The following is a 20,236-nucleotide window of genomic DNA, read 5'->3' on the forward strand; positions in this document are numbered from 1 at the left end:
GTGCGTCGGGGCGGATGAGTTCGGGTGGCGGCAGCCTGCCGTGGGGGCGGGGAGGGGCAGTTTTCCTTCCAAAACGCGCAGCGGGGGCGGGGAGGGGCAGTTTTCCTTCCAAAACGCGCAGCCCTTCCCGCCAGCTGGAGAGAGAATGTTTGCGCTGTGGTTTTTGCCTGAGCCCATCAGTCACGTCCAGGCCATTAGGTTTGAGGCTCAACCTGGCTTTTAATTTACACTTGCCGTTCCTCTGTAGCCGCTTCGTTCTTTGTCGCTCGGTACAGTGCAGTTTGCAGTCATAATTTTTGTGTAGTGTAGTGATAGGCTGCGCTCTGCTCTAAGCAGTTTTCAACTTGAAAAGTTTAGTTTCTGCCAAAGTTAGGAAGACAGGCCATCCTGGGGGGAGGGGGTCTGTGTGTGCTTGCTTGAATATTTCTGCCCTTCAGAGCAAGGAAAGCATCAAAGGTAGTTTTTGTTTTGTTTTTCTGGCATTAAAACGGCTGGACGTGTGGGCTCGACGACATTGAGCACAAAAATATCTGCCGAAACGAGTGTGTCTGTAACTGTGCAGGTGGGAGCTGCTCGTTCCAAAGACCCGGCAGTGAAAGGCCACCGCTGGGTCGGTGGCCTCGGAGGAGGTGGAGAGGCAGGAGGAGCTGGTCTCTGCCGGGAAAGGCCAGGAGTATCCTACTACAGTTAACAGAGGTAGCTGTGGTGGGCAGCACGCTGGTAGCTTCCGCTTCTTCCTGTGTTTTAAAATTAATTTCCGGAGGTAGAAGTTCAGTTCTGTGATACTTTTGATCACAGACCCAAAGAGCATGCACCAAAACTCTTGATGTTTTAAGTGACATGTAGGGGTGTCTGTCAGTAGTTAGTGGGAGGGATTGGTTTGTGCTAGTTGGGTTGCCTTGCTGAGGCTAAAATGCTTGCAGTGCAGTCTGATCACTATCTCCTAATGGCTTTTTGGTCATAATAAACATCAATATGCTGTGTAGGCTGATTCCTTTACCTCGATATATTAACACAAACGTTTCTTCTAAGTGTAATTGCTGTTGTACTTTAGAAGGAACAGCGGCTTTCACAGCTGACCAGTTTTGAATACTATTCATGCACATCTGAGGCCAGCCTAATGTAGCAAAAGAATTAATTTGAAGAGCTGCTTCATTGTGTCTGTCTCTTTTTAGCAGTTCTGATGACAAGGCACCTAGAATCAACAAAAGCAGATGGCTGGAGGTGGCTCCTGTTGCTTTGGGGACTACTCTGTTGCATAGTGAAAAGTTAGAAGCACACTGACACAAAACACAAAAAATTACTTTGTGCTAAAGTGTGTTAAAACTTAATTTGGGAAAAGTTTGAAAAATTCTGTCTTTTTAAGCACTCTTAAATTCACTATACTTACTTGATACTGGAAGTTCGTATTTCCCAAGTGCAGGTACAAAGTTCCAAGTACAGTGATCAGATACGCTGATAAGGTCATAATGTACCAGCACAGGCTTGCCTGATATATATAATGCTCTGGCAGAACATTTGAGGGGGGGGAAAAAACCAAACAACTGTACTGCATCTTGTGTAACATGTCAAAGGTGTGCCGAGTATAATATTTTGACCTAATGCGTAAAACCATTGGTTAAATTGAAGGCTGCCTAAACTTTAAAACTTATTATGGACATATAGACTGAATCTTTTTGGTCATTATGGGGGTTTTCTGAAGGCTTATATACATTTCTACAGAATGTGTGTCACAAGGATTTAACTTTCAAGGTGAAAGAATACCAGTATCAATCAACCTCCTGCGGAACATGAATTAGTACTGAATGACTGAATGGGTGTTTTTTTTAGTGCTGCAGTGAATGTTGTTTCCCGCTAACCTCTCCATCTTGTTAAATAAGCTGTCAAGACCACTTAAAATTTATTTTAGTCTTGCTGTGCATACTACTTTCAGGAGTATGATCAGAATCATAGAATGGTTAGGGCTGGAAGCAACCTTGAAGGTCATCTAGTTCCAACCCTCCTGCCATGGGCAGGGACACCCTCCACTACACCAGGTTGCCCAAAACCTCATCCAACCTGGCCTTGAACACTTCCAGGGATGGGGCATCCACAGCTTCTCTGGGCAACCTGTTCCAGTGCCTCACCACCCTCAGAGGGAAGAATTTCTTCCTTATACCTAATCTAAATCTATCCTCTTTCAGTATAAAGCCATTGTCCCTTGTCTTATCACCATATACCCTTGTAAAAAGTCCCTCCCAGTGGCTGTCACTGCTTAGTTTGATGCTGTCTAAAAGCCATGTACAGTGTCATGACTTAGTCCCAAACTTGCCAGGAGCAGAACATCATCTGTGTAACCTGTACCCAGGGGTCTTTAGGAAAACTCTTTAAACACTGTTGCAACTTAAAATTTCTGTTCTTCTGGCGGCTTGTCTAATTTTAGAGTGATTTAAATTTTTGTAAGGGTGTTTTGGGGAGTCTCTGGCTTTTTGCAACTTTCTATAACTTTTTTCAGAGAGCTCAAAAGTGAGCGTAGTGAGATCAGTGTGGCATTCTTCATTTCTTTTGACTCAGCAGCCTAATCCTGTATATATGTAGTACTTGCAAATCCAGGATTTTATTTCCAGCTAAACAGTAGACCAGAAATGATAATTCACAGTTTCTAGGATGCTGCACCAATATGTTGAGCTGTGGTAGGAAGAGGAACCTCACAAACCTTGCACCTTTTGATAATGCGTGCCATTAAGGTGAAGGTCATTAGAATGCCTGCAGTGGCAGTGCAGTTTTTCTGCAACTGTCTCATAGTGTTGTGAAAAATCAGGGGAGTTTAAATCATGCTGCTCAGAAAAGGAACGTGATTTTTTTTTCTTTGCTTAGCATAAATATGGTCATGTATTTTTAATTCACGTGATTATTGTGGAATTTATTTTGTACGTTTATGAAAAAGTAATCTTCCTATTGAATGTCTGAAACCGATACATGGTTCGCGTGTCATTAAATTAGAAACTGCAGGAAAACAAAGAACCATCTGGAGACTTGGTGGGGGGGCAGTTGAGGTTTCTGGTTAAATGTGCTTTCGACACAGGAAAAACTATAAAGAGTGTTTCAGCTACAAAAGCAGGCAAAGTGTGCTGGGCATTTTGTCTGATTGGATTTTTTTGTTTTGTTGTTTTAACTATCTTCTTTTCATAATTAGGCAAGGCACCAGAAATGAAAGACATGGACAATATCAAAACTGTGAAGAAAGAATGGTAGGTGCCAGTTCCCCCCCTCCCCCTTTTTCCTATTCCTTCCCTATTACTGTTTCTGTGTCCTGTCACGACTTTTCAAACTTAATGTTAAATTGTAAATATTTTTTTTCTGTATGCACCTGCTCCACATATACTGAAGTTTAAAAAAAAAAAATATTGTTTTACCCAAAGATTTTTTCACATACCTGGAATGTTTCCAAGATGCAAGAAGCTGCATAAATATTTTTATTTAAAAGAGAAAGTTTGCCTTGCAAATCACTAAGTCACTGTGCACCTCTGCATTCAGTATGGAGGTGTTTGGTTTTCCAGTTACATTCCTAAGGTAAAGCATAGTGAATACCTGGATTAACACTTCAATTTTCTTTTGTTCTATTAGAAAACTAGAGGAGGGACAGCATACTTTTGAAATTTCTTCTTTAATATTGTTGAGTTTTGTTTAAAGATGTTAATCTGTAGGGATTCTTAATGTTGCTTATATGCACTGGAAACAATCCCTGTTTATGCAAATATATCTAGTTACCATTCAAGTAAGCATTGCTGCCCTTGAATTCAATGCAGAGTTTTATGTAAAACTGGATGTTTTTCAAGAGCTAGGATTTTTTTTTCTGAATTGCTTAAAATAGACTTTTCTGAATTTCCAATAGCAGTAACTCCTGCAATGTTTACCAAAAGCTACATAATCCTCTTACTATGCAAAGAACCTAAACTGAAAGATAATCATCCATTCAGGTTGCATATTTCTGCATTTTGATTGGTGAAAATCTAACAGAAGCAGCTGTCACATATACAATGTTCTATAAAAAGATGGGGTTGATGCATCTTCTTAGTAGTCTGGCAGTCTCCACAATATTGAAGTCTTCTGTTGTATTTCTTCAGTGTGCTCAAGTGGTGTTGAGTCACTTGTTCGTGAGTTTCTGTAATGTACTTTCAAAGACAGTTATGGTGGTTCTGTGATGGTGCTGGGAATGCGGAGATTTAGGTGGGGGCAGGGGAGTAAATCCCAGGGCAATTTTCTTGTATATGTTTTTTAAAACTTATGGCAGAGAAAGCCCCCCAGGCCCATATCATGGAAATGCTCTAAGGAAGATCTTTCATTGGTGTGCAGTTAAATGTTTGATGATCTGAAGTAGAAGTATGAATCATCTAACTTGCATTCCTTGCTCTGATACCAAGTTTAGAAGCTTCTGCATAGATGAATTCACCTTTTCTATTGTCATTCTTTTAACTTGTGCTTCTGAAGTGCAAATAGTAGCAGTTAGAGATTAGTAAGAAGTTTCTAGGAAAGACACAACGCAACCTTGACCTGATGTTTTGTAACAACCAAGTCAGCTGGGAGCAGGGGAGCATGCCTTTTACCTCTTGGTACTGAACTTTCAGGGCAACTGCTTATCTTCCAATGTGTTCTCTGAGGCATCATTTTTACTTATGTCTTTATTCTGCAGGATGTGTAAATCAGGAACTGATGATCGAATTTTGAATGGTACAGAACAAAACTGTGACTACTTTGTAGATAACCTTTTTGAAGAAGCTCAGAAGGTTGGTGCTATATGTATGCCCCCAACTACAGTCAAGAACCAGGTAGGCGGTGAAGAAAAAATACTCATGTTTAACATAATAGCATTCCAGGAGTACTCTGGAAAACAAATGCCAAAAGTCTTGCAGTCTTACCCAGTACATCTGTAAATAAAAGCACACAGAATTCAGACAGCGGTAGGAACAGTCTCCCATCTTATAGTCAAGCAGGCCTGTGCTTCTGGCTCTTGCTTTTTTTAGTGGTTTTAGTGTTGGTTTAGGACTTAGCTGGCATTGGCTAATGCATTTCTGCTTTATCAGTAAGAAGAGTGAGCTGATGGTGAGGTGCAAAGAATGACAACTGCTGTTACATAAGAAGTTGTTTAAAGAGTTGCAGCCTTTTTATGCGAGGCATAGCCCAAGTTTTTTCATTTGCTTTCATTTATATGGTTGTGGTAGTAGTGGGATTTTTAGTATGGGTTTGTATCTCAGTGATTCTGTCCTTTTCATATTTTTCTGTTACTCCCCAAAGACTGGGAAAGGGCTGGAGAATAGGCCATGTACAACAAAAATGTCAAGGAGAAGTTTGAAGCAGGCATCGCTGGAAATTACGTTCATGAATCCCCAACTCATTCTGGGAGAAAAAGAGCATGAGGAGCAATACCTTAAGCTGCAGTTCTGAAACAGTGTTCCCTGGCAGCACTTGTGTCAATGTCTAAATGGAAAGTTGGTGTGGAATAATTAGTCAATGTTAAACCTGCTTACTGATTCACTGTAGAGGAACTTTGCCATGATGAGAACTCCTTCCATATGCATTGGTGCCATGTGACACAAGACTTTTTAGAGGAATCTATTCTTGCTGAGTGGTATATAGCTTTTCGACAGATTACCCAACCAAAAGAGGGGGAGGTTTATTCAGCAGTTTGCATGTGCTGTGTATTTATGTACCAATCATCATCTAACAAGTCGAACTGTGCAAAAAAAGAAAAAAAAAAAAGATAAAATTGTCAAGTACTGTCGAGCCTAGTTCAAACTAATTTCCAGCTGAAATGAATTCTGCATTTGTACGTGCTTCATATACCTCACATGTGGTCAAGTATCTTGTCAAGACAACCTTATTTCAGGGACCGGTTCTGGATGACCAAATGCTTCATTAAATGGCATGATACATTAATATGAAAATACAATCCTAAATATATCCATGTTAAAGTTGGAGAGATTTCAGTGAACCAGTGTGAAGGCTACAAGTCGAAGTAGTGGATGGTCCTGGCAAAGTGAATGAATTACTGAGAATTTATTTTTTCATTCCCCTAACACCAGGCTCTTGAATATACCCAGGAATTCCAGAGTAACATAAATGTATGACTGTCTGAAAGTAAATTATCTGACAGTTGCTGTATTTCCTGAGTGAAAGGCTTCTGCACGCATTATCTCAATGTCTTACTTTCAGAAAGTCCTTCTGGATAAACAAGGCTTTACCTTAATAAACCCCCAGCTGGGCTATTCTGGTAGTTGGTGTTCCAACACCAGGCGTATGTGCTCTCAAATTAGCTCTTGAAGAGTTGCAGCTGGCTGGGATCTTCCAGCTCTTTTTTTTTTTTTCTTCCCCTGCTGAATTGAAGGCATGTTCTTGACCTAGGAAAGCAAAATGATTGGGGGGAAGGTTTATTTCTAAGCCTGATTGACACAAGATACTTAAAAATGTCGCTTACCCCTTGCAGTTGCTCTGCCTGTTGGCACAGGGCCGAAACAGATTATAGTGAGCTTTCTCTCAGTATTTTTAGTCCATGCAGTGGGTGATTTGCAGTCATAGGGTACTGTGGGTATACTGAGCTGGTTTTACATCAGTGTTATTATGAGAATTGTTCTTACTTTATAGGTTGATGTAATCATTAAACTTTGGAAAAATGGGTTTACAGTAAACGATGGTGAACTTAGGAGCTACACTGATGTAGCAAACCAGCAGTTCTTGGACTCCGTTAAAAAAGGGTAAGTGAGTTTTGTGTTCTTAATCAGCCTGAGTTAATGTGCTTTGGATAGCACTTAGCTCATGCTCTAAATTTTTTACATAGCTGCTTGGCTTTGCTGCACTGCAGCATCGCTGTAGGAGCACAGGCCACTGCCTCTCTCAGTTCCCGCAGTGCTAATGGCTGTTTTAACATCAACAGGTTTAATGTAGCTTTCAGTTGCAGTGGTTGTACAGTTGCTGATGAAATAAATAAAAGTGAGTGTTGGTCGGGGCACAGCAGGCACAGAATGAAATAAAGAAGAAATCAGAATGCCCAGTAAGAGCTACTAGTCAAATGGTACTTTGACTAACGAACTCAGTGCACAACTGGTGGAGCGTTTCTGGTTTTATGGTCTTTGTTTTCTTTTTATTGATTAAAAGCCTTAAATGGGCACGTTTCCTCCATGTAACATCAAGAAACTCTGATCAGTCTTAAATTTCAGACATTTTTCCTGGTACAAACTTGCTGTTTCAGTCATTTATGTGTATATAGCAATCTTACTTTTATCCTCCTGTTAAAAATTAGCATGCTTTCCTGATTTCTGCTAGTGTTTGTAGCGTTGCTTTAAAAAAGCAGATTGACCATACAAACCAATGTAATTTTGAGCCTTTACTTTGTAATCTGTTTCCTCACCCCATACAAATGGAGAGGAGAATACAGTTGTATGGAGAATATAATTTAATAACTACTTTTTGAGTATGTGAAATTACTAAACCATTGTATTTTTGTCTTTTCCATACTTTGCTAGCCCATCAAAAATACTAATTTTGTGTTGTATTTATCCTCTATGGCAGTCACCTGTGTTAGTTGTAATAGCAATTAACTGCACTGTTTAAAGCTCTTTGCTTTCTTTGTATGCATGGAAAGTTTCCTACCTTTCTGCCACCATTTTTTTTGTGAAGATGCTAATTACAAGATGGTTCCTGCACAATTGTTGATTGTAGAAAAGCACTTAGTACAGCCTCTGTGCCAGCTGAGCCCCACTACCTGAAAATGTAGTGTCTGCATCAGAGCTCACAGACAAAGGCATTGTTGTGTTTTGCTTAATGCAAATAAAACATTACCAAGGTGATGTTACTGCACTAAAGACTAGCTATTAGTGATGATCTAATTTTTAAAAGCTGAGATTTGTGTTTATTTGTAATTAAACACATTGTGTCTAAACTCAGTTCTTTCCTTTTAAAAGCCAATTGTCTTTTTTTTTCTTTTTGTTTTACTATGGAGGTAAAATAATGTAACCTTTTGCAGCGATGTAGGGCAATACTGAACTTCCTACACATCATGTGCTTCGGAGTGGTAAATGCTGAGTAAATTTTAACATCGTTCAACAACTTGCATGATGATGTCTTATTTTATTGTTCACTTTCTAGTTAATTTGTAGTTCAGGAACTTGGAAGTTATTTGTATGTCATGCACTTAATGCATAACTCTTAGTAAATACTTGTGAAGTTGTTTTTTTTAAAAGCATCATCCTTGAAAGGATAGACATAGGTATTAATCATTAGTGTTTGTATACTGAAAGCATATGGTATAGTAGTTCTTTTTTTGACATGTGGTTTTTTTTTTTCTTAAGGGAACTGCCTTTTGAGCTACGAAAAGTTTTTGATAAGGAGGAGGTAGATGTGAAAGTGGAAGACAAAAAAGATAAGGTATATTTGTCATCGAAAAAGCCAATATTTCATCCCTTTTCTGGACACGGTTACAGATTAGGAAGGTGAGTGGTCTGATGTGATCTATGGTTGAATAGCTTAAGGAAACTGTACCTATGGTAAAGGATCTCGTAATTCAAGTTAGAAGTGACCTCTGGAGGTCTCTGATCCAAACTCCTGCTCAAAGCAAGGTCAGCCGTGGAGGCAGATAAGGTTGCTCAGGCTTTTATCCAGTTGGGCCTTGAAATCCCGCAAAAGTGGAAGCTGCACAGCCTGCTTCAGTGCTTGACTGTCCTCATGGGAAATAAATTTTTCCTTATAACCAGTCTGAACCTCTCTTTATGTCTGCCATGAAGATCCTGGTGCTCTGCTCCTGATGTACACCCTGGCAGGCTGCTGTTAGGTGTCCCCCCTGGCAGCATCTCTTCCGTAGACTGAACAAGCCTCTCCAGCCCTTGCTCAAAGGGCAAATGCTCCAGCCTGCAGCCATCTTGGTGGCCCTCTGTGGAACTTGCTCCAGTTTATTGACATCTTTCTTTTATCTCAGGTACCAAATCTGAATGCAGTATTTAGGTGTGTCTAATGAGTGCTGCATGGAGGATAATCGGCTCCCAGACTTTACTGGCTGTGTTCCTGTTAGTGCAGCAGGATGCTGTTGGCTTTCTTGGTTCAAGGTCTCAATATTAGCAGAACTGTTTCCAGCTGAAAGGCTGTCACTCTTCTCTTCTGTGGTTTAAGAGAAAAGAATCTCTTTTAAAGCTGTATGTGCAGTACTTTGTGTAAGAAGAGAGGAGTATGACAATCCCATAAAGGGAACTGAAGAAGTAAGAGGTTATTTTTCATTCTCTTAAAATTCTTCAGTATTTAACCATGCATTTATTGCAGTAAGACATTTTAGCATATTAGTGATCTTCTTTCCTTTATTCCATGACTCTCTTGTGGTTAGGGAGGATGAGCCACTAATGCCAATGCTAAAACTGGACTTGACTTATAACCAAACAGTGCTGTATTTTGGAAGGCTGTTGTAGAGGAGCAGGCCAGGAGTTCATGTATTTGATCCCTGTGACTTTTGCTTGCTCTTGCCAAATTATCTGCTTCACATATCCGTGTTGTGTAAGACTTAGGTGCCTGTAAAAGCAGATTTCAGCCTAAGGAACAGAATGTACTCAGTGACCAGGAGCCTACAGGAAGCCTTCACAGGTGGGACTGCGTAGTGACCTGCCGACTGGAGTTAGTGGACTATGGTGAAACCTTAGGTGGACAGCTTGTTCTGATCAAGTGGAAAGAGCTTGCTGCTAAGGCCCAGTGCATCTGCTGAGGGAATGCATGACCTGGGTAGGAATGGATGAAGCAGGAGAAAAAGATAATAATGTGCAAAGTAAGAAACTGATAATTGTAAAGGATGAGTGGTTCCAGGCTGCTTTAGAGAAGCAGGTATCTGTTTTATCAGTATCATCTGTTTCTGTAGCACAGTCGATTCAGTTGCTACATGCTTGAGTAGATATAGTCAATAAGGAAAATCTTCCTTTGAGAGATGGATGAGATACTGCAAGGCTTTGGTAGCAGTGAAATCCTGAGCAAACAAGGGTCAAGAACTCAACCTTACTTAATCTACAAGTAGACCTGTATATAGCAAAAGCAAAAAGATCTTCAGTGTGCTGGGTTTCTGCTGCTAACCAGTGCTAAACGGGGAAGGTTGTTCAGTTGCTTGTTATGCTCTGTCATGCCTACAGCAAGTAATGATCTTGCTTCCCAATAGACGAATTAGGTTCTGGAAGCATGCTGTTCTGTGAATTTCAGTTGACTGGTCTTGTACACTGAGACATCCTACAACTTGCTTAGCATTTTTTTCCTTATGAACTGGATAAAATGTTTTTTTTTTCCCCCTCTACTTTTACTAGTCTATTCAGTGTTATACTATCGGAGCCTTTTCTTTAAAGTCGAGTAAGTATTTTTGCTGATGTTGGAAACATGAGCCGTAAGTGCTTTTACTCCATAAACTCGTGCTCGCTTCCTTATGTTATAAATGTCCATTGCATGCATATCCTACTCTTTCAGCAGACAAGCTTTGTGGGGAAGTAGTAGTGCTACCTGAGACCTGTAGCTTAAAACTGGCTATAGAACTTGCCTTCCACATTGCATTTGTGTGCTCAATGAGAAGTGAGAGCAGAAAATAACTGAACAGTTTACTTTAGCTTATGACCTAGCTAAACTTCTGCATATCAAATAAGCATTTTTTAATAGTCTATAGATTTTCTGCCAGTGTTCCCATATGGATGGATTATGTGGTGGATGAACCGTTATGAATCGATCTGTTGACTGGCTCGTTAAAACTTTTGCTAGAGGAAAAGTGGAGGAACTAGAAATGATATGTTTGATATAACTAAGATGAGTTTGATGCTCTACCTTTTTGTCATTCAGGAGAAACAAATGAGACTTTTCAGACTTTTCCAATATACCTTATGAACCTGTATAACTAATGAGTGTATTGTGTTTTGTCTACATCCTGTTCAGCTGCATTTAATAGTTTGGGACTATAACCAGGTTTGCAACCACACTTTTCTATTAAGCTTATCAATACTTTTTTTTAAATACTGCCTCAGATGCATGTTAAACCATTGTCTGGAATCCTTTATAGCAAAGCGGGCTAGCTCTATAACCTCATTAGGGTAAAACGTTGTGTGTCAAGCTTCTTAACCATTAGTCAGGGTAAGGGATGATACCTAACTCTGAGGCTCATTCTTTTCAGAAAATTGTCAGGAGGCTCTTATGTCTCTTCTATCTTTAGTTTACATCTTCTTTTGATAGTCTTATGAAAGGAAGAAGCCTCTAAAAGGAATAATTTTTTGATCTCAGACTAATAAGAAACTTAGATTCTTGGTTTGTGGCTTTAGTCAAAACTCCCACCACTAGATGGCTTTTATCTGTCAGTTGTACAAGAGCAAAGTTATTAAGTATACGAATGCTTTAAACTTTGGTGAATATAGATCTTCTGACTTGCTCTTGCAGCTTAGCTTAATGTGTTGGCTTCAGTTTCACAAATACTCGCTATTGAAAGAATAATCTCCAGTGTTTACTACAAATTCTGAGATGCGACCATGAGGGAAGTCGATTTGAGAATGACACCAAAATCTGTATCCATTTGAGACAGTTGTCTGAACTACAGCTGTGACTGATGAGCTAAAATGTAGTTCAGCCCAGGCTAAACCAGACACCTGGCAGCTGCATGGTTGACTACCTCTCCAGCCTCCACTGTACTGGAGACAGCTAGCTCGCACGTGAGTGCTTGTGCTTCAGTGTCTGAACCTGAAACTGAACACTACTAATCAAGTAGACAGCGAGAGTTGATCATTGCTGGACAAAGTATGACTTAAACTTTTAATTTTTGCTCTGCTCCTGAGACTGTTTAACATTATCTTGCTGCTGCTCAAGGTTTTTTCCAGAGGAAAATTATTGGGCAATTATAATTGAGGTCAAGCATGAATAGAAGTTGAGTGTGAGATAAGTAAATCAATAGAGGCAGATGGGTAATAGTAAGACACTTATGTTTTACAGATACAGAATCACAGAACAGTTAGGGTTGGAAGGGACCTCAAAGATCATCTAGTTCCAACCCCCCTGCCATGGGCAGGGACACCCTCCACTACACCAGGTTGCTCAAAGCCTCATCCAGCCTGGTCTCTTGGAATCTGCTGGTGCCAAGTTCTTGTGCCCCAGCTGATTACTGTGTAGTGCAGACCAGTCAATTCTGTGCCTCTTGTCTGTCTCCAGTTGCAGTGAACATCTATCACTCACTTGGGAATGAGATTCCTTGATTCTCATTCTTTTTGCCGAGTTTCAATGACAGAAATAAAAAGTGCCTTTACTGGCTGACAGCGTAGAGCTAGGCAGTGGGTGGTAAAAGTTTTAGAAATACCTCAGACTGAGAAGGACTTCAGCCTAAGACTCTAATTTTATTAGCCTGAATATATTAAGTCATTAACCATCTTAATTTTGATAACAAATTGGCTGTGACTTTTCGGCTTTATGATTAAACTAAGACAGGTACGAGAACATAAGGATGAAAGGATGGAGTTTGTCCGTGAAGCAGGTGTAGTATTGTTAAGACTGTTATTCTATGGCCATTGGTTACTTTCTCTGTCAAGAAACTAACTCATCAATTTATGTGCAAAGAGAAACCCTTTCCACAAACTACCATGAAGTGTTCATGTAGTCAATGACTACAGCTGTGCTCAGAGAAGAAATGGTGACTCCTGAAATCACTGCTACTGTTTTGCAAGCAAACATCTGATTATACTCACATGAACTAAGAATGTGGCTGTTGGATCAGGCCTTAAAATGACTTGAACAGTGCATGCTGAACAAGTTTAGTCCTGAAAGAAGCACTAAGCTCTAGATATTTCTTCAGAATAAAAAGTTTTGCCAGTATTTTTTTTTTTTTTAAGATCACGCACTTGGACTGAGGTCCCTGTATTCTGTCAAGTCATTTTATGGATCTTTGCCCTTATGGTAGAGTCGGCTATTGAAAGTGCCTTAGGAAAAACCCAAATCTGAGTGCAGTATGCATCAGCCTGGATTTTCACATTAAGTCAATTTCTCTGATAGATGAGTAATGCTTCTAAGCTGAAATAGGTGATGCTGGGGTCTAAATCAAGGCTAACAACATTTGGTTAAATTGAATTACTGTAATCACATTATGGTGAAAATTAACATTCGGTATGCAAATTTGATGCTCAAACCCCTTAAAGTTTCACCTGTGTGATTAGAGTACAAAAATTGCCAAAGAATCTTCAGACTGTTTCATCCCTTGTGTATTTATATTCAATCCTTTGATATTTAAGTTCCCTTCCATCTTGTAAAAATGTTTAACATGAGCAAACTGAAATTCTTTAGCATGTTGAAATCTTCAGGAGAAAATACTGGCATACAGTTAAAAAAAAGAAAGGTGACATTATGTCACTGTTCCTGTATTTCTTAAAAAAAGAAGTCATCAATGCACCCTGATATAGGGCAGAAAGTTCCAGAAGCATAGATCTGGACGGAGGTTCAAGCTTACATGTGTACACAGAAGGCATAACCTCGTATGGCTTTTCTTTGCAGTGCTACTCCAAGGATAATCTCTAAAGTAAAAGATGATCATCAAGGACCTGACAACAAAAGACATCTGCCTTTAGTTCCCTTAAATGACTTAGAGCCTATCACTAACATCCAGATCTGGTTAGCTGATGGGGAAAGGATAATTCAGAAATTCAATGTTTCTCACAGGTAAGATTTATTTTAGCACTCTCATATGTATTTGCATTTTAACTGTTTGTCCTATGCTTGTATGCATGATAAATCTCAAATTTCTGTAAATAATCTACCTCCTCAGTTCACTTAACGTTGGACTGCTGTTCAGCTGTATCTAGAAAACCTTTCAAATTTTGAGAAATCTTTTAGCTGACAGGAGTGTAAGAGGAATGTGAACTGATGTTAATAGTCAGCACATAACTGAGCATAAATGAAAATGTGAGGAAACCTAGGAGTTCTTTGTAGATTAGTGGAAGTTAAGGTGTATATATTGCTCGTTACTGGAGGAAACAGCTTTTAAGATGACAGATCTCTCACAAAATGACTACATCTGGAGCAAATTGCTTAGTAAAAAGCCTGCTAGTCATTGGGCATAGACAGCACCACAGCTGGGAGCTGGAGGATGTGACTTAGAGTTGAGCTGGAGAAACCTCTAGGGAGAGGGCTGGAGTCAGTGCACCAGGTGGGGAGGTTCATCACCTGCATGTCAACATGAACAGAATAGGATGTGTCCAATGCGCTTAATTCTTAACTAGTAAAATTTCTGATTCCCAAAGAGGCTTATAAATGGGTATAACACCAGAAGGTGTCAGCACAGCGTATGTACACAGGAGCTTTGAGAAAGTAGGATGTGCTGGTTTTGGCTGAGATAGAGTTCATTTTCTTTATAGTAGCTACTATGAGGCTCTATTTTGGATTTGTGCTAGAAACAGTGTTGATAAGACAGGGACATTTTACTGCTGAGCAGCACTTACACAGAGTCAAGGCCTCTTTTGCTTCTCACCCCACCCCACCAGTGAAGACGCTGGGGGTGCACAAGAAGTTGGGAGGTGACACAGCTGGGACAGCTGACCCCAGCTGACCAAAGGGATATTCCATACTGTATGATGTCATGCTCAGCATGTAAAGTTGCGGGAAGAAGAAGGAAGGGGAGGATGTTTGGAGTGATGGGTGTTTTGTCTTCCCAAGTAACTGTTATGCATGATATTCAACTGTTACAAAGCCCTGCTTTCCTGAAGATGGCTGACCACCTGCCTGCCAATGAGAAGTGGTGAATGAATTCTTTGTTTTGCTTTGCTTGTGCACACGGCTTTTGCTTTACCTATTAAACTGTCTTTATCTCAATCTACAAGTTTTCTCACTTTCACTTTTTTGATTCTCTCCCCCATCCCATGGCAGGGGGAGTGAGTGAGCGAGTTGAGTGTTGTTTTTAGTTGCTGGCTGGGGGTAAACCACAATATAGGATAAACTGTTTTAACATTGAATTGTAGAACTACTGTCTTTAGAGACCTTTCTCAAATTTTTAATTTGAGAAATTACTCCAGTACTATACAGTCACATTGTATGGAAAGGATATGTTGCCTGTGCTTTTCTATGACGCGATTTAAAGTGATGATAGATTTAATACAGCCCAGGCTGCTGTCAAGATAAACTCCTTATGTATTTGTGACTGGTCAGAAGAAAAGCTCAGCAGTTGAAGGTTAATGACTGTAACTTTTTCTTTTGACTTGTACTAATTTATTACTGTTAGTGGCCTGAGGTATGAACTGAAACGTTGTGATGTACTGTTGAAGGTTCGATTGCTATTTTAATTATAAATACTTCATTTAGAGGCTTAATATCTTAATTATTCCAGGTTTCGCACATTTAAGTACTTTTAGAAGCTTTTTTTCTTTGTGGTAAATAGCAGTTTGAACAGCTGCTAAGTGCTTTTGGAGGAAAAAAAAAAGTCTGAAAAAAAAATATAAGCAGAACAATAACCTTGCTGATGTGATACTCTTTTTGAAGTAGTTTGCAATAAATATTCCATCATAACGGATCCTCTTACCACAAGACCAGCATGTTTGTGCTGTATACAGTATTTGTGTATGACTTAATAAGAAACACGGGAAAATCCCTTTAGGGTACATATCCTTAGGCATTATGATTGCATGTATAGTAATCCTTTCAATGGAGAAGCAGAAAACAGTCCACTAGTTGTTAATTAAACTACAAGTAAATGACAGGTAGCATATATATTGCAGTGCCTGGGTAAACTGATAACTTTTACCCTTTTGCAGATAGTTACTGTGGCTCAGACACATTCTACTACTTTCGATATGACTTGATTACTGATGAAAGATTGAAGTTGCAGCATTGGGACCAAACGCACAGGTGGCATTGTTGTAATGCTGAAGTATGGGGAATCAAGGAAACATGAAAGTGAAGCAACTAGCAAAGCAGTGCTGTAGGAATAGCACACATAGCTATGTCTTGAATTGAGTTGTGTCCCTTCCTTAGCAGTTGCAAAGTTAGTGTGATCCTGGAGCATTGGGTATGGAGCCTGGAAAGGAAGTCGTTCATCCTGAAGCAGATAGCTGATGGCTAATTGTCTGAATTGCTCTTGGGACCCAATGGGCTTTGATACAATGCATATAGACACCTGTGAATGTCCAACCAAAAAATTTATTCCTTCTTGGGGTTTTTCAGGCTCTAGGCTTATTAAGACCAAGTACTGTCTCTTAATTGAGGCTATATGCACAGGAATCAGATGCTGTATCTATCCTAGTAAGTATGGCTAAGGCATGAAAATTTGGTCATCTGTGCTGCTAAACTGTTAGGATGGCTTTCCCCCAAGGCACCTAGCCCTTTCTCAAACAATATCTAGGCTTGCTTCAGGAGGCATAAACCCCATGGGCTACCCTGTGCATGGAGGAGAGGAAGGATGAGTTTAATAACTTACCAGTAGCCAGAGTCTACCAGCTTGACCTCAAGATCCCAGAATGGGCCTTGACATTATGTTTATTTTACTGATATAGATGTATCCTGTAATCTTCATTTTCTAATTGAATTGGTCAGTCCTGATTCTTCCACAGCAAAACCTCTGTTGGGCTCACTTCTTGCAAGCTTCTCCACACCTTAACAGGCAGCTTGAATCTGTAATGAATTTGCTGCTGCGCCTGCTTTGGTAGAAGGAGGCTATATTTAGACCTAGATAACTCATAAGCCGTACAGACAACTTTTGCAAACTCTTCTGCTTTATTGTTGTTATGGTTCCACTATGTGTAGCACACATTGGAGGCATCTTTAGTCTAGCTCTTGGCTGCAGAAACCTCAGGTAAGAGCTCCACCAGCTGGTTAACAAATGATAGGCTTGTGTGACTACCATCTGAGCCACAGTGAAGCATTTGAGTGCTCAGAATACGATAATCATCCTTTTTCCCTTGGGACTGCTCTCAGAGCATGCAGACCTTGCTCCTTGCCTCCCAAGTGGATCAGCCACTTCGGGATACCACCCCATCTATATTCCTCCATTTCTATGCCATCAGATATTACATGAAGTGGGTGTCTCATTCTCTTCTTGTGGTGGCTAAGTGTGGTGTGCATATGGTCTGTGTTGGGATTGGAGTGCTCTAATGCTGAGTTTTCTTTTTTTCTTCTCAGAATAAGCCATGTCAGAGACTTCATAACGAAGTACCAAGGATCAGAGGGAAGTGTTCCCTTCACACTGACTACTTCGCTGCCGTTTCGAGAGCTGCGAGACGAGGCACTCACACTAGAGGAAGCAAAGTTGCAAATGCTGTCGTTGTTCAGAGACTTCAGAAAACAACCGACCCCTTCAGACTCTTAGTGATAAAAGCACCTGACAATGACTATAAAACTGCTGCTACACCTAATGGACAGCTCAAGAACGAGCAGAAAAACGCTATCAAAAGCACAAGATCAAATTAGCTTTTTAACTGGCCAAAAACTACATACAGGTGGAACTAGACAAAACCAAAAATGTAACCAGCAATATCTGGATGCACTCTCATCCTCACGTACTGTGCTCTTAGAGAGCAAAATGTGTGCTGTGCTATCATCTGCTATCATAGAAGTATTTTCAACTAAATTTGGTGGTCAGAGCCTGGCTATATAATGTAGCAGAGGTAACTGTACAACAGGTCGTCCTTAGAATTTTCTTAGGTAGAAAACTCTTTAGTTGTTTAATGAGTGTATTTAGGCGGAACAGTTCTCTGAGACTTAATTACTACTGATAGCACCTTTTAAGGAAAAGTAGTATTTATTTTTGCACTTTGGACTAAAGTGAAACTAAACTGATTGGTTTCACTTACATTGTGGTGTAAGCTGCTGCAGTTTGCATTCTTCTCACAGTAACTTTTAGGCAACACACTGCAGAGAAGCTCACATTTGAACTCTTAACTATCTTGATAGTCTTCAATATCAGTATCTTCAGGATTTAACTTTTTAACTTTTATCACAAGATCTGCAGTGTAATGTTCTATGAAGTCTTCACGTGGTGGGTGCATGTGAGAAGACAGAAATGAGGTAGTCTGGTGCATACTGCATATGAAGTGCCTCAAAGTAAACTCTGAAGGAATTCTTAACAATGTTTGAAGTGGTTTTTGCCTCTCTTGTGCTGCTACGGGTGTGTTACAGATAGGGTGATGTTAAACTACCTAGCTTATTAGGATAGAGTTCTACTTTTAGCCTTGTCACACAAAAAAATCAGCTTTTCTGAGATTACTAGAGAGGAATAGTGGCTTAGAGGGACACAGTTGTTTTTGTACTATGTATCTGCCTCTGTCCTCAACTGGCCAACTGATTGAGACAGTAATTGCATGTGGCCAAGCTGCAAAGATGTTGAAGATCCTTATTTGAAAACTGATAGTTCTTCCCCCTCTGCCCCATTTCCATCCAAATCTTTTATTTTGTTATTGATGTACTGGAGGCATAAAATTTGTAGCCAACTATTCCATGTTTTGCTAAAGGGGAAATCAACATAAAGACTACCTATTTTGTATTGTGTTTGCTAAGTAGCACTTGGACTTGTGAATGGAACCAGAGTCTCTATGTAAAGACTTATCCTGGGGCCTTTAGTGGGTGCTGACTAGTTTGTGCTACCTACGCAAATGGATGATTGTTGGGATTGTACTACTTTTGCATGGTTAAAGGAAAGATGGGGTTGAGATTTCCGGGTTTTGTTCTAAATATAAAATGGCTTAATTGGAGTGACTTGAAGTCTATCTAAAAGTCGTGGTACTTCAATCTAGGGATGCACTTCCTTCATTCCCAGGGATGTAAAACTGTTTTGCTTCAGCATTTCTTCTGGTATGCTTGAGAGCAGTAAAATGAAAGTCAACTGCACAAATACATCTATTCAGTGTATTCAGAAAGCAAATCTCTGAAAACTATGCAGTTAACTGCACTGCTATAAATTTGATGTGCTACTGTGTCTTTCAGGCTTATGTAGCAAATAACACAACAAAATTTTATTTGCTCTTGCACTGACTTCTCTACTGTATGAAAAGCCTACCAGATCTCTAGTAGTGGGAAGAAATGCGCAGACGAATCCACTAGTAAAATTGAGAGGTCACCTACAGACACAGATCCGACCGTCAGATTGCAGAGCTTCCTGAACAGTGAATTTTATTAATCAGTGCTTTTGGATTTGTCTTAATGTAAAACTATTAGGAAACCACATGTACTTGATTATAAGCTCAGTTGTTCTTATCTAAAAGGTGCACGAAATGTCAAAGTAGCAGTATACTATTCCTGCATTTGGAACATAGAAAATCAATTAAATAATTATTGCAAGATTGAAATTGAAAAGGGGGAGTGTGTGTCAAATTTTAAGGTAAGTCAGTCCATTTTGCTTGTTACCGAAAGATCATGTTTTGGAAGGGAGCGGTAAGTATTTCAGCGTTCATTCATATCTGCTCCTGGTATTTTAGGAGACTGGATAGCTTGATTCTGTCTGGCTATATATTGTGCTTTAGTGGAATCAACTGTTTCTGGGTACAGCTTTGGTGGACTTGGGTGTGTATTTGCAGTTTGAAAGTATCACGATCTTAATTACAAAATGAAAGCAAATCTTCAACGTCAAGAGTGATGCTGACTGCACTAATCCCACGTTAGACTAGAAAGTGTATTTAAAAAAAGGCAACAATCTGCGATTGGATAACTTCCTAATTTGGAGAAAATCTTTGGAATGAATACAGGGCTCTCCTAAATCTAATTGGTTTTAGTCAATTTGTAAAGACTGATTAGCTGCCTGTAGTGTCTGAACAGCCTAATCTCTTGCTCAGTGCTATAGATAGCCGTTGTGCGTTGGTCAAACAACAGTAAAACTAGCTTGATCAATGCTTGAGTTTGTGAAACACACAAACACTATCAGTTATTCATTGTTTAGCCTTCGCTGTTTTGAGTAAAGCCTGTGCATTAACATAATTTACAACAAAATTGAAATAGCCTACAAAAGAACAAAGGAAAGGAAATGTTTTCTGTAGTTTTTTTCCTTTGTGAAGAAACATGCCAATGCAGGTAACAAAGATTTAACGTGTTAACGGGGATGTTGTATGAAGAGAAAACTAAGAACCTAAATGTTGAATTTGAGTGTTACTTGCATACCTTTGTATCTAGCTTAGTATTTTAGAACAAATTATGTATTGGGGCTAACAGACTGAGCAGTCCACCTGTGTTTTGAAGCCCATCTCGCCTCAGCCTTTAGGGACCCCTTGGAGCCTAAAAGCTTCAGAGGGTTTTCAGCAAGGCCTATTTATGTGCT

At 39.8% G+C, this 20,236-nt stretch overlaps 1 protein-coding gene across 1 annotated transcript; it reads left to right on the top strand.

Annotated features, from left to right (window-relative positions):
- The first annotated feature begins 567 nt into the window (after positions 1-567).
- Positions 568-19,528, top strand: UBXN2A (UBX domain protein 2A). Its single transcript, XM_009981923.2, is given in 8 exon segments — positions 568-696; positions 3,176-3,230; positions 4,673-4,808; positions 6,622-6,731; positions 8,325-8,465; positions 13,501-13,665; positions 17,113-17,240; positions 17,243-19,528. Coding segments are annotated over 7 exon segments (879 nt in total). The 5' UTR covers positions 568-696; positions 3,176-3,189; the 3' UTR covers positions 17,401-19,528.
- Positions 19,529-20,236: the final 708 nt, after the last annotated feature.

Source organism: Tauraco erythrolophus, chromosome 2 (assembly GCF_009769465.1).
Source record: "Tauraco erythrolophus isolate bTauEry1 chromosome 2, bTauEry1.pri, whole genome shotgun sequence".
Classification (NCBI taxonomy): domain Eukaryota; kingdom Metazoa; phylum Chordata; class Aves; order Musophagiformes; family Musophagidae; genus Tauraco; species Tauraco erythrolophus.